Here is a 13,455-nt window from a genome sequence, read left to right as displayed (position 1 = left end):
CAACAAGAGTTACACCGGCCCTGCTGAGGTTAAATAGCTCCGTGCTATAATTGTTTCCCGAAAAGCAGCCGACCCAATTTTCACATCAGCACAGGGACCATGAGATGATGCTGTCAGGATGCATTTAAAAGATCCACATGAGAGACAGAACAGGCAACAGAGAAGGGAAATGTAATGAAATGTAGCCCCTTCGCTAATGTCTAGGAGTAAACGTGTTGGTAAACTTGTCAAGCAACAAGTCCTAAACTAAACAACTGTGTAAGACACTTGTCCCCACCCTCAGATACAACTGATAGCAGTGTGCCAGCGGCAGGCGTACGGCACCTTCATCGTCACGGTAACAGTAATACGAATGCAAGCGTTAAGGCTTGGTCAACGACTTGGTATTTGAGTGTGGCCGTTAGAAACAGCTACTGCGCCTTTCAATGTAGTCATACGAACCAGTTCTTGTGGTGCACACTGCACTTCTGCCTTTGCTGGTTGGTAAAATCCCCTCAGTTGACGTCGCGTGGGAACGAAAAGCTGAACCATATTAACCCAAACCAAAACCCACCTTGGACTCGATGGTGCAGTTTGGTGAACTCCTTGGGTGAACGCTCTCGAGCCCTTTTGCTCCTCACTCATCTCCCTTCTTACATGCAACAGCTGCAAGCATCCAACCTCGTCTCCATCCAAATACCAGCATTAGCAGCAGGCTATGAATACTCTCCAGCTCACATTGTCACAGAGCATTTGCCGTCCTGCTGTCCCCTTAAACTTGCCTAGACACAGTCAATCGCCCATAGAGTGACTGAGATTCAGTCATATCCTGCTCTGACCCTTTTTAACATGTGGGTGTTATACTACTTACTACTTATAAATATAATATGATGACATACAGTGAGGCTGAGCATTTGGAGGTCTTTTTTTAACATCATTCGAGTCATTTAGTTCCCATCCTGGACTTTAACACTGAATGACATTTATTGTAGCTGCCCATGTGATGCTTGAAAAAGAGACGAATTCTGGCACGGTTACACATTTACTATGTAAAACACAACTGTTACCAGTTCCAACAGGCAGGTGGGTATTCATTTACCATGTTCCTACTCAAAGATGCGACGGAAAATACCAATTTCAATAATGTTTAGCACATAACACGAGGAAGTGAAGTGCACGCGAAGGGAAGCAAAGCATGTTTGCTGAAGTGAATATCAACTTCTGTGAGAGCCAGGCTGCTGCAGGGTGGATGGACTGCCAACAGCTCCTATTCAACAACTAAACACATCAGCTCTGACTGAGGGAGGAGGAGGACGGGTGGGGGTGGGGGGGGTTATTGGTGGCATTTGGCTCTATGTGCCCGTGTGTGTGCGTGCATGTGAATGTGTGTGTGAGTGTGAAGAGAGAATTCTGGGGGAAAAAACAGAGAACTGGAGGAGAACTGACAGAGTGTGAAAAACTGTGTTTATTTATTTGGCAGGTCAGCAGAGAGGAAATTCTTATTCACTATTACGGAGAAAGATGGTCGGAGGATTGTGCGTGTGTGTGTGTGTGTGTGTGCTTCTGTCTCAGCTTGTGTGTGTCTACTTCATATATGCACATGCAGTATGTGTGTTTGTCCATGCATACATGCATGCCAGCTTTGAGCCATATGAGAACAGAGGCCATGTTCTTGTCAATGTCAATGAGGATAGTGCTGTTTATGCATATCTTGAGGATATCCAGGGGGGGTGGGGGGGCTCAGCGGTAACATCCACAAACGACCACCCGTACGGTGTGTCTGTGTGTGTGTATGTATGTGGCTACAACCAATCTATCTGCCACCATGGGAGAAGTTGATTTGCATCTCCAAAAAAACAAGTACAGGCGTATATCTTGCAGTTCTGGAGACCAAATGCTGTAGTTTCCCATAAACGCTGTGGTGACCCACAAGTGAATCAATCAATTAATGAAACCACATCTAATTTACCATCTGAATACATGCACACTGTAAACAAGGAGACAAACAAGAATAAGGAGAATTTAACTTCACCACCACAGACAAAAAGCCGTTAATATCAAAGGGATATTAAGGTTTGTGGTCATGGACATCTGAAGGTAACACCAAGGTTACACAGTTATCTTTTACATCCAATAAACCACCAGGATTGTCTGAAACTGAACCTACAGCAGCAGCCTGAATGATAAAAACATGGGCATAGAAGCCAGTCCTACGCAAGAGAGAATGAAAGAATCAGTGAAGACGAATATGGATGCGACTGCATTAAACTTCTCCCCAAAATCTGCAAGTGTCGTATTGTTCACATTCATTGAATCTGCAGCACTGCACTGTTTTATGTTATGTTATGTTATGTTATGTTATGTTATGTTATGTTGTGTTATGTTATGTTATGTTTTTTATGTTAACAAGAAACGCTAGACGTTCTCTGCAAAGGCAACAAGTCCCTGCTCCCGCTTCACTGTCACCGCTACTCAAATTTTTTGCTTGGTTTTCACTGCAACCGCTGAGGCTGCCGCAGTCACTACTACTGTCAGTGAAGTTTCCCGACGCAGCCCATCCACAGGCACATTCTCACACACTGCTGCTCGCAAACGCAACTCGCATGATGAATAAACAGCAACAACAAGGAAACAACACAACTTACATGTGGAGATATGAAACGGGCACTTACCAGCGAGAGAGAGAGAGGCAGAGAGAGAAGGGAAAAGAGAGGACTGTCCACAAATCAGCATTCAGTGGCTGGTTGGAGAGAAAGTGGTCGGATTTGTCCAGTGCGCCTTTATCCTCTCGGTCTGAAGCTTCCGGGGTCACATTAGAGGCATGAGGGTGATGTGTTGTCTGAAGAGGCCACACACAGCGATGCCCACATTTGTGGACGTGAGAGACACCGAGATGTTCAGTTCAGTCCGCTCCGCTCTCTGAGCTCCGCCAGCCAGGACGCTGGTGGGAGGAGGAGTGTCAGAGAGCAAGACGCGCTAAGCCATATGGGAAATGAAGTCCGCCATGACAATGCCCAGGCTGGCTCCTTAGCGGCTGTGCTGTAGAATGTGCTGCAGGTGTCTTTTGCAGTCAGTTGAACGGTAGTTTACACCTTCACACTCACAAATACCTAAGTGAGTAGATCAAAGGATTATGGGAAATGTTGTCAAACTGAATATTGTTTTTGGTAGCTGCATATCCAACTTCATTAAAATTTTAATAAGGTATAGAGATATCTGAATATTAACTGCAGTGAAATAAACACACATATTATAATGTTGTATATACTAAAATATAACTAAAAAACTGTGGCATTCAAGTCTCACTTACTGTTGGAATATTATTTTTGGTTATAGATATATACTTGGTTGTGAATAAATAAGGGTTCTTAAGTTTATTCACTTTTATTGAATCGCTGCTGCTCCAACACACCTTCATGTTGATTTTTGGTTATTTGATGTGAAATGATTTTCTAAATCTTCTAATAATATACAGTACATACGAATTGAAGACAGCAGGTGTTTTTCAGTATAGTATCATAGTATCAAGTAGTTTCTCTTGAACAGAAGTTATTTATGCACAATCACCATTAAAACATGGACGCAGACGTTCACAGAATGTAATGATAAAGCTTAGCAGTGACACTTTGATAGGGATTGTCGAAGGTTTCATGCCAATAGAAACTATAAACAGAACAGACTGCCCTGAGGAGCTTAACAGACAACATTTTTGTTTTTATTGATTTATGAGCTCCATGGGATTTGAGTGACGTGTTTTGTCATATTTAACAAGTGGAGAGAGGAATAAAAAGAGTGTGAAATATAATTAAGAGTGCACTGCAGTTTTATTTCTTTTCATTTTCATCAGTGACAGTATGACTTTGTGTTATTTATACTTCTGATGGGCGCCCTTATGACTCCTGGGAGTTCCTGAGAAACAACTGACTGATGTAGTGAATGTACTGTAGTTCTACCAAAGTGCTGCTTCCTTGCATACTGTGTGGCCTGTTTGTCTCACTAGGGGTGTGGGGGGGAACACCTTTTCATCAACAGAAAATGTTCTGGTATTTTTCCTAAGAAACCCTCAGGGCGTTCACACATATATTGTCAGAGTCTTTCTAAATTCAGTCTGTCAGTTGCGGCTCTTTATTTACTGTAACAGTCAAATAAAATTATAGCTTCTATATGACTCCATATTCACACCTAACTTGGGTGTCATCCATGGTGTGAAGAGCAGATGGTATATGAACTCTTTAATGAACAGTGTTATGAGACATTGAACCATGTTACACCACGGTGGAGGAAAAGTAGTAAGCACAGCCTACATTCTTGCACCAAACAGCTGGAGCAGAGAAAAAGCCTAACAGCATTGATACTTTGTAAAAGACCCATGTTGAATATCCTAAATACCTCTGTTTCCCCAAGAGATCATTTCACAATGGAAAGAATATTTTACAACTTATTGTTGTGCTCAGGCAGAGACTGTGGTAGATGAAATCCTTCACCAAGACAATACCTTTTTTTTTCTCTGAGGTCAACCATCCACTTGAGCATTCATTGTTTCTGAGCGCCTTCTCTCCCACTATCTTAAAACTGGACATACAGTACAACTACTTAAATATGTACTTGTGTATGTGTGTGTGTGTGTGGTAGAGAGGGTGTGGGGTGTGCATAGGAAATGCTTCTGCCTCTCAGTAGCTTTATGTCTAAATTTAGAGCCCCATGTCTCCACTGTCCAACTGTCACAGGCTGAGTCGGATTGTCGGCCTTTCAGGAAAGAGACTTGAGGCGTGTTGAAGTTAGGATAAATTGTATGAACTCTAAAAACAGGGTGGCTATAAATACCCAGCTATACTGCATAGAGGTCAAGGAAGTGCAAACAGCTCAAGTGTTTCACAAAATGGGTAGATGGACTGATTACTGTGCAATATTTTCCCACTCTTTTCTGGAGATTTTTTTCCCCCCCAAACCACGTTATTTAGTGAGAGAAAATAATATCTGACCACTGAAACTTAATGATCAGTTCACTGAGAAAATATAATGAAATCACATTTGCTGCAGCTGCTGAAAAGACGTGGCCAAGAGATAAATACATGCCCACTTGGTCATAGTTTCCACCCTGAAAAATCGAATTTGACAAACTTCCCTTCAAAAAAAAATAAAAAATTGCAAAATGGTTTTGATTTGATGCTCCAGACGCCTCGTCCATTATTTACTTCACAGAAACAATTCATGCCTTAATTAAATTTGACTCAAGTGCTAACCCAGTCAAAATTCAAATGCATTTCCATTTCTGACATGTTTTTCTACCCTGAAAGGCTTTTGACCTTTTTCATCTGCAGAGTGCAGGAAGCAGCAGTAGCTGGGGACCATTTTGCATCCTCCTTGTCTATTTGATTATGAGACGTGTCTGTTTGATTGTCTATTTGGAGAGCAGCACCTCCTTTATTGACTTAGTGCCTGACGGACCCCCCACCCCACCACACCCCAACCACCCACTAACGTAATTCTGATCTGTGGCATTGTTTGTCAGACGATTACAGGAAGGTGCCACAGTCAGTTTACCTCTGAGTTTGCGTTAATGAGCTTTGTCATTTCATTGAGAACGAGACGCTGGTATTTACAAAGCTCTTACTGTGTTGAATTTTAAGATTACCTTTATGAAGGCTGTTAATAGCGCGTTTGGTGTTATTTAACTATTACTGTGTGTTTACCTGGACACCTGACATTATAAGAGAGAGCAGGGACATGGTTGTAGGCTACATCACTGATTCCTGCAGAGGTCTGATATTCAACAAACAAACAAGACATCTTCTCTAGACCCCATGTTGGAAATGTATTCACACATAAGGCAACAGCATCACAGCCAATAAATTTCATACCTCTGCTCAAAGATGTTAAAATACCAACTTTTAGAGAGCAAATACAGGATGCAAATCAAATGTTGAGGATTTTAAAAGATGCTAAGCAAGGAAAACACATTGTAAATATGCATGAACTTAGGAACTGTGAAGGTGGAAATCAAAATATAAACCACATAAAAAAATACAATCCAAATCATTGCTATCCTCACATATTTCTACGTATATAAGGCAAGCAAATCTCAAATAAAACCCACTGTTTATCTATCATCTCTAAATGTGCATCTAATGACATTTCTGCATCCACTAGTTTCCCAGTCAACTACCTGCCTAACAGCGGTGAGTGGTTTATCCTCTGGCGCCCTCTAGTGGCTCAATGAGCGTCATCACTCTCTGGCGAGGTTAGAGGTCACTGCAGAACAAACATGGCTGCCACCAGTAACGCGACCGTGCTGCTGAAGGCTGTGAAGACAATAACGGTTCGGTTTTGTCCGTTCGAGTCCAACGTCCGGTCCACAAGGTGAGAAGTGTGTCTGTGTTGACTGCTCGTGTTGTTGCGTCGTTTTGTTTATTCCTGACTGCGGAGAGAAAGAGGTTAGCAATCTGTGAAGGGACACGGCAGTGTTTCCAGACAGAAGTCCACCTGAGTTTGTTTTATTTAACGCTTCTTGGAGTGAGAAATATAGTTATGACTTGTGTTGTCGAACCTGAAGTGACTGTGGTCTCATTTCACAGCTTTATATTTGTACAAGTATGTTTCCTCTCTGTCTAGTGTTAGCTTTTACATTACATATGAGCTACTATGCGTTATACATTTTCTTAAAGGCATAGTCGTTATAGGAAACCCCTTTTATTCTTACGTCATACTCCGGGATTCACTGTTCAGTCAACTTTCCTTCATATTTGCTTTTGAGTGCGCCTTAATCTGTATGTGTGTGTGTGTGTGTGTGTGTGTGTGTGTGTGTGTGTGTGTGTGTGTGTGTGTGTGCGCGCGCGCGCGCGGGTACGTACGTGCGTGTGAAAACTCCTATGTTGTTGTTTAGTGCTGTTAACCACCTGATGACTGCAGTCCCCCTGAACAGCAGCATCCCAAAACAAAAATGACTAGTGGTGGACGATGTATTTACTTTTTTTCCTAGCTGTATAAGTAAAAGTGGCAATACCACTATGTAAAAATTCTCTCTGAAAGTTCTGCTTTGATGATTTTGCTTCCTTAAAAGTGCATCAGTGAGATGCACTGGGGTATCAAAAATTAAAAATACTTTTTATCCAGGCATATTCTTATATTTTTACTTATATTTACACCTATTCATGTGTAAGCAGTAGAAAAAAGAAAATAATTCACAATAACAATATTATCGCAATAGCTACAGAAAAAAATCAGTCAAATTCATCTTTAACTTTGTTTACTGTGTATTCTGTCTCTTTTTTTGGCAAATGAATTAGACTCAAACACAAGTGTAGGGAGGTGGAGAGAGCGTCTGTAACCATAAATATACACAATGAAAATTTACTCTTAATGGATGGTGAAAAGGCAACTGGCTGAACTGATAAAGATCCACGAGTAACATCTGCCATCACGATGTGTATTTTTAACATGACATCAATATTTCATTTTTTTTTTTTTTTTTTTTTTTTAAATAAAATGGTTATTTTCGACACCCCTAGTTAGCAGTATTCCCATGTTATATCTATTTTAAAGTGGGACTCATTTTAATTAGTCTGAATATAGTTTGGTAAGTTTTCTGCAAAGATATAAGTTCATCTTTTATATTGCATATAACAGGGAGTTTCTGGCCATGGTGGGCTCAGAGAAGGCCAGGTCTACCAACATGAACTGTGAGGTGATATCCATGGTGAAACATGACATGTCTGAACCAGTGGTGGACATTACTTATTGTAAGTATTATCTGACTACATTGAAATTTGTGGAAGAAGATATTTCAGGTAGTTTAATTTCACTATTCATCCATATACTAGAAAGTAAAGACATGTCCCAGGCTAATTATCAAAGAGAGACTGTTCAGTTTGGTATTTTTGCAATCTCAAACTGAAGCAGAATAAAAAATAAATAAAAATAAAGGCATCATATTGCATCTTGAAAATGCTTAAATTACATTAAGTTACATTCTCGAAAAACGAACTACTAAAGAAGAAAATCTTTGTTTTGTCAATTACATTTACATAAATGTGACTGTCTTAATATAAAAGAAAAGCCTACAGATTCCATCAATGATTTCTCCCCATAAGATTTAGCCAGAGCTTGAAGACATCAGTGTGACCTGTTCTTTTTTATGTCATTTGGCTCATGTTGGCTCCTTTTTAGAGAAGAACTTTGAGACATGCTTATGATGAAAGGCAGTATGCTAAAGTAAATAAACCAGGACCAGGTTCATAAAGTCATGCTGTATGACTTATTACACATTAATCATCACTGGTACACACAATGAGTCAAGTACTTAACAAAGGCAGAAATGTCTGCCATAGGTCAGCACAGCACTGTATGGAAGTAGCCAAGCGTGTTAGCTGACTTTTTCTCAGAGTTACATTTTCACCTCTTTGTCGCTTAGACTCCTTATACACATTGCCATTGTGGCTCTGTGAGTCATGTCATTGTGTCTTTTTCTTTCTGTACTACAGCAGATGGGGAGAGGCTGGTGATGAAGGGAGCAAAGTTGACCAGCAGCGAAATGCTGAGTGCGTTTCAGTCACGGTGTTTAGCCAAGGACTCACAGGCAAAAACTGCAGCAAAGAAGTGAAGATCTGTGTGTTGAATATACCTGTATTGGAATTTAACTGTATTTATCTGTATACATTATTAGATGTTTATAATAAAAGTGTCTCATGTAAATGTGGGGATTCTGGTGTGAGTTGACCTTTGGTTCACTGAAGCTAAGCCCTGCATTGATTGTGATGTGATCTAATTTGGACAGGAATGATATTGAGTCAGTTACTCCTCCAACTGAATCACTCGTTCCAAATTCCTTTTTTTTCTCCACTGTCAACATGAACTTTTATTACAGTCAAACAAAAAAAAAAGTACTGCACCCTGTTGTTAATGGGAAATGGTTTGAACATCCCCATCAGTTATGCTTATGTTCTCCAAATTAAAGACATCAATTGAAATGCTTTAACTGCTAAAAAAAACATGCTGTGATCAGGAGAGGGTCATGCTGTGTCCTTGCATAATGTGCCATTTTCCTGATAAAAGAGACCATTCCAGCGTTTTAGAGAACATTATGCAAGCTCCAACCTTTGACACAGCAGGCTTACATGTAATTTGGCACAGAGTTTCAGATGCAGCCTCACTGAAAAAAAACCTTTCACCCAGTCACAGATAACTGAAATCCCGTCCTCTCTGCAAGTTACCCCCTGTTCCATTAGCATCTCTAACTTAATGGTGTTTCTCCATGGATGGATTCTTGTTACATCCATGCTTTTCACATAGAAAATGTATTTCAAACATTTTTTTTTTATTAAGCAGAAATATGTTCATGATTGTGTTTATCATTCATATTGATATTCTAGACTAAATCACTTTAATGTCTCCCACTATACAGGAAGGTAAAATTGGTCCCACCACCAAATTAGGGACCCTTTTCTAAAATGCTTTAGAAGTTATAATTGTATAATTTGAAAATCATATATTAATTGGGTAAATATCTATTATAAGCCAACACATTTTGGATTGTGATGTTAGAAAGTCCTAGTAGCTTGTATTTGAAAATCAACTTTAAAAACCCTTAATGAGAAAACAGATGCTGGATTTCTATTACGTGACGTGTCAGGCTATGATTGGCTCCTCCTGCGTGGTTGAATGTCGGGTTGGCCCTTTAAAAACGCTCTGATCCTGTTCCCACACTGGAAGCGAGTTGAATCCGGAGTCACCCCACTGGCCGTTGTTGAGGATATCACACCAGACTGCAAACATGGTTGAGAATTTTGTTGGGACATGGAAGATGATTTCCAGCGAGAACTTTGATGACTACATGAAGGCAATTGGTAGGAGAGTTTGTGAATTATTTGATGGCAAAAAAGTAGAAATAACTTAAAAAAAAAAAAATGGACTCACAATATTTGGATTTGCTCGTCTACAAACAAGAGCAAATGTTTCCAGTGTATTAAATGAAGTGCATGTTGACTTTTTTTTTTTTTTTTTTCTTTTTTGTCACGATAACGTTACCTTCCCGCTCTGCAGGTGTGGGATTTGCAACCCGGCAGGTGGGGAACCGGACCAAGCCCAATTTGATAGTGACCGTGGACGACCAAGGGATTGTATGCATGAAGTCTCAGAGCACCTTCAAAACTACTGAAATCAAGTTCAAGCTGAACGAGCCGTTTGAGGAGACCACCGCCGACGATAGGAAGACAAGGGTTAGTGTGATGTGATGGACAGAAAGAGAGAGAGAGAGACAGAGAAAGAGAGAGAGAGGCAGAGAAAGCAAAACAAATTAAATCACAGCTCCTTTGCGGGAGTTGACGGGTTGTCTCTGTTCTGTGCCCTGCAGACCGTGGTGACGCTGGAGAACGGCAAACTTGTGCAGAAACAGAGCTGGGACGGCAAAGAGACGAATATCGAGAGGGAGATCACAGATGGCAAATTAGTAGCGGTAAGGTTTTTTTTTTTTTTTTTTTTGGGGGGGGGGTAAAATCATAAAACTTTGTAGTAACAGAAGTAACTTAAACTTTTAGATGCATTTAATTACATGTAGTAGTCTTTAAATCCACTTCATTACACATAAGCATCTTTACTTGAATACTACAGTGTTTTTTAATCATAGGCCAATTAAGGTTCAACAAATAGTCTGCCAATGTAAATGTAATGTTCATGACCAGTTATTTCTGCATGCTCTTGCATAGTCTACATTTCACTTGAGAACGAGGGCAAGCATGTATCTTAGGGTAAAAATAACATTGCATTCCTAATGAAACGGGGGAAACTACACTTAAGTAGCTACTATAAGGACACAAATACTAAGAATCTGCCTTATATGTTCTGTTTTTGGCAGAGTGCAGTTATATCATGAGAGATTAAAAAAAAAATTATATACCTCTGTAGAAATATTATACATACTACAGCTTTGTGTGATAGCTACAGCTTAAATTCTTCCCCTTATTCAAAGCATATAAAGGAATTTGTCTTCACCTGTACCTGATTTCTCCCCCCCTCCCCACACACACAGAAATGCATAATGGGAGACGTGATCGCAGTGAGAACTTACGTAAAGGAGGCATGATTGGGGTCCCCTCAGCCCACTCCTTGGATGCATTGCTGGATGACAGGCTCAGTTCAATGAGCGTAATACCAAACTGAAGTAATGGTGTGTTCTGCTCTTCTTATTCTTTATCCTCACTGTGTTGCCAAAAATCAAATTTCTGTGCCTCTGTTCTCCAACATGACACATTTGGTTTCATTTGGAATTGTTGTGGTGATTTGAATAAAAATGAATGACAAACTGTCAGAAATGATGCCTCTGTGATTTTTATTGAGTAGCTGTCCGTAAGTCAATTTGCCAGCTGTTTATTTGAATTAGTTCAAATTCAGTTATGCCATTCTTCAAAGCATTCCAGTCATTAGGGCATGCTGAGGAATGCCGTACAATCAATGTGCACTAATGGGAACATAGCACCTAATCTGACAAGGTGATTTCCTGACTTTAATGGTTTATCCTCGTGCTTGGTGAATATTACTGTAATTATTCCACATGCAATCACATTTTCCAGCTGTTTTGGCTTGTGCAGCTCCTTTATATTTCCTTATTTTGGTCAGAGGACAAAGACAAAAAAAGGTTCCAAACATATTCCCCTCTTAAAGGTCAAGAAGCAGTCCAGCATCCTGATGATGTAAGATGTGTGTTGGCAGAGGACTCCTTGAGGAATGTGAACTCTTTTTTTTTAGAAGCATTAGGAGTATCATGTAGAGAGTTCAGCGAGGAAATGTAGCCCCTCTTCCTTTTTGGGAGGTTGAACATTTCCCATTGCACATGTATTGGCAGCTGTACGTACATGGAGAAACTAAAAGCATTATGGGTTGTCCCAACAGACGTCCCCGCCCTTTGGCCGCTGGTCAAGTGTGTGTATGTGTGTGTGTTGAATGTGTGTGTTGAATGTGTGTGCGTGTGTGTGTGGGGGGGATTGTTCCAGAGGCGACGGCCACTTTCCCATGACAGGAAAGGGAGACCATAGCACTGATTGGACCTAATGGCCAAAACAGCTGAAACAGGTGGAATCGTGGGCCAACACTCTTGTTCCCTTTTGTGTGGACAATGGTACTGGCAGCAGCTGAGGACGTACAGTAGTTGAACTTTTGGGAAGATGCCAAGTGGATGAGAATATCACAGCGAACTGTTAGCAAAGGTCACCAGAGTTGTAATAGTTTATGATTGGCTGTGTTTTAAACTCTTCAAATATATTTCACTTTTATAGATGAGGAGCCATTTATACTGTTAATATCAACAAGAGTAGCACTGTAAGCGATATGGTCCTTTGCTGGATAACACACGTCACCAGTCTGACACAGTTAACAGGGGGTACGTTTTCCCTTAACCCGTTCCCATCAATTTCAAAACACAAGCAACTTGCAACGATCTTCATATGGTCAAGGCTGGATTACCAACCCAGCAACGACGAGCACCAAACCCTCCAGGGGCCCCAAAAGCCCCAGGTTCACTGTGTCAGTTAGTTTTTCATTCCCTGCAAACCTTTTAGGGAATTTGTACCACTACAGTACAATATCAAAAATCTTGTGGCTCTCTTTAATGTATAATGTGATCACATGATGCATTTTCCTAAATAAGGAATCAAATTACAATCTAACTGACATAAGAAAACCTGGGGCCAGGTAGTGATCCAGTATAGTTGGTTTCTCTGAAGAGCCCATGCTTTGCCTCTGTGCATACTGTCCTAAATGCTGTGTATGCACATTATAAAAACATGGTCATTTTCTCACAGCCAGAAAGAAAAGATCACATCTGCTACGGATTGACTTACAGGTGCAGTGCTTGTGATCCACAGGCATCCCCGTCACTTTGTTTGGATAACTGCGGGGAACGAGGCAGATCTCCACCTCCCCCACTTTATCTCAGACATCTTGTTTTTGATGGTCCAACGTGTTTTTTAATTATCTAAAATATAACTCGGAAACTGGAGCTGGAAACTCGAACAAAACGTGAGTCACACTCTGCTAGTGGCTCTCTGGGAAAGATTTTTATCATTTCTTGTCATGAGTGTCAGCTTGATTATGTGAATTGGTAGGAGCTGTACAGTCCTGAAAAAGAATACTATCTCACACATGAACAGTGGTGCAGGAGGCAGAGCATCTGAAAAAATATTTTCTAGCCTAAGGCCCAACAGGATAGAAAGGGAGGTATTCTACATGGAGAGGAAAGGTCCTGATCTTCCTCTCCTGCCCACGGTGGACGGAGGTAAACCTTACGTCAGCAGAGTGGTTTCAGAGTGAAATTAGGAAACTGTTTAGGAAGGAGGAAGATAGTGAGAGGCCTGCTGAGAGTTCACAGGCAGGATAAACTGGAGTTTAGACATTCAGTGTTATCATCCTCAAGTTAGGATTTTCCTTGTAATGTCATGTAGAAGAAAATACACTAAGGTATATGAATAACACGGCATAGGCTATATG

General features: G+C 40.7%; 3 protein-coding genes across 3 annotated transcripts in view; 2 read left to right on the top strand and 1 right to left on the bottom strand.

Moving 5' to 3' along the window:
- The window catches only part of pag1 (phosphoprotein membrane anchor with glycosphingolipid microdomains 1), a 50,878-nt gene extending 47,970 nt beyond the window's left edge, over nucleotides 1-2,908 (bottom strand). The window contains exon 1 of the mRNA XM_056399018.1: nucleotides 2,652-2,908. The gene's annotated coding sequence lies outside the window, so the exon portion shown is untranslated. The remainder of the gene's footprint in view (nucleotides 1-2,651) is intronic.
- A 3,274-nt stretch (nucleotides 2,909-6,182) lies between these two features.
- Nucleotides 6,183-8,674, top strand: mrpl53 (mitochondrial ribosomal protein L53). The gene is made up of 3 exons (XM_056400150.1): nucleotides 6,183-6,339; nucleotides 7,606-7,718; nucleotides 8,460-8,674. The coding sequence occupies exons 1-3, from the start codon at nucleotides 6,245-6,247 to the stop codon at nucleotides 8,576-8,578; spliced, it is 327 nt and encodes a 108-aa protein (XP_056256125.1). The 5' UTR covers nucleotides 6,183-6,244; the 3' UTR covers nucleotides 8,579-8,674.
- A 990-nt stretch (nucleotides 8,675-9,664) lies between these two features.
- fabp4a (fatty acid binding protein 4a) lies at nucleotides 9,665-11,285 on the top strand. Its single transcript, XM_056400149.1, has 4 exons — nucleotides 9,665-9,821; nucleotides 10,018-10,193; nucleotides 10,328-10,429; nucleotides 11,003-11,285. Exons 1-4 carry the CDS (start codon nucleotides 9,749-9,751, stop codon nucleotides 11,054-11,056), a joined length of 405 nt encoding a protein of 134 aa, XP_056256124.1. The 5' UTR covers nucleotides 9,665-9,748; the 3' UTR covers nucleotides 11,057-11,285.
- The last annotated feature ends 2,170 nt before the right edge of the window (nucleotides 11,286-13,455 follow it).

Source organism: Seriola aureovittata, chromosome 16 (assembly GCF_021018895.1).
Source record: "Seriola aureovittata isolate HTS-2021-v1 ecotype China chromosome 16, ASM2101889v1, whole genome shotgun sequence".
NCBI lineage: Eukaryota > Metazoa > Chordata > Actinopteri > Carangiformes > Carangidae > Seriola > Seriola aureovittata.
Note: the sequence above shows the minus strand (reverse complement) of the source record. Positions and strands in the feature narration are given on the sequence as shown.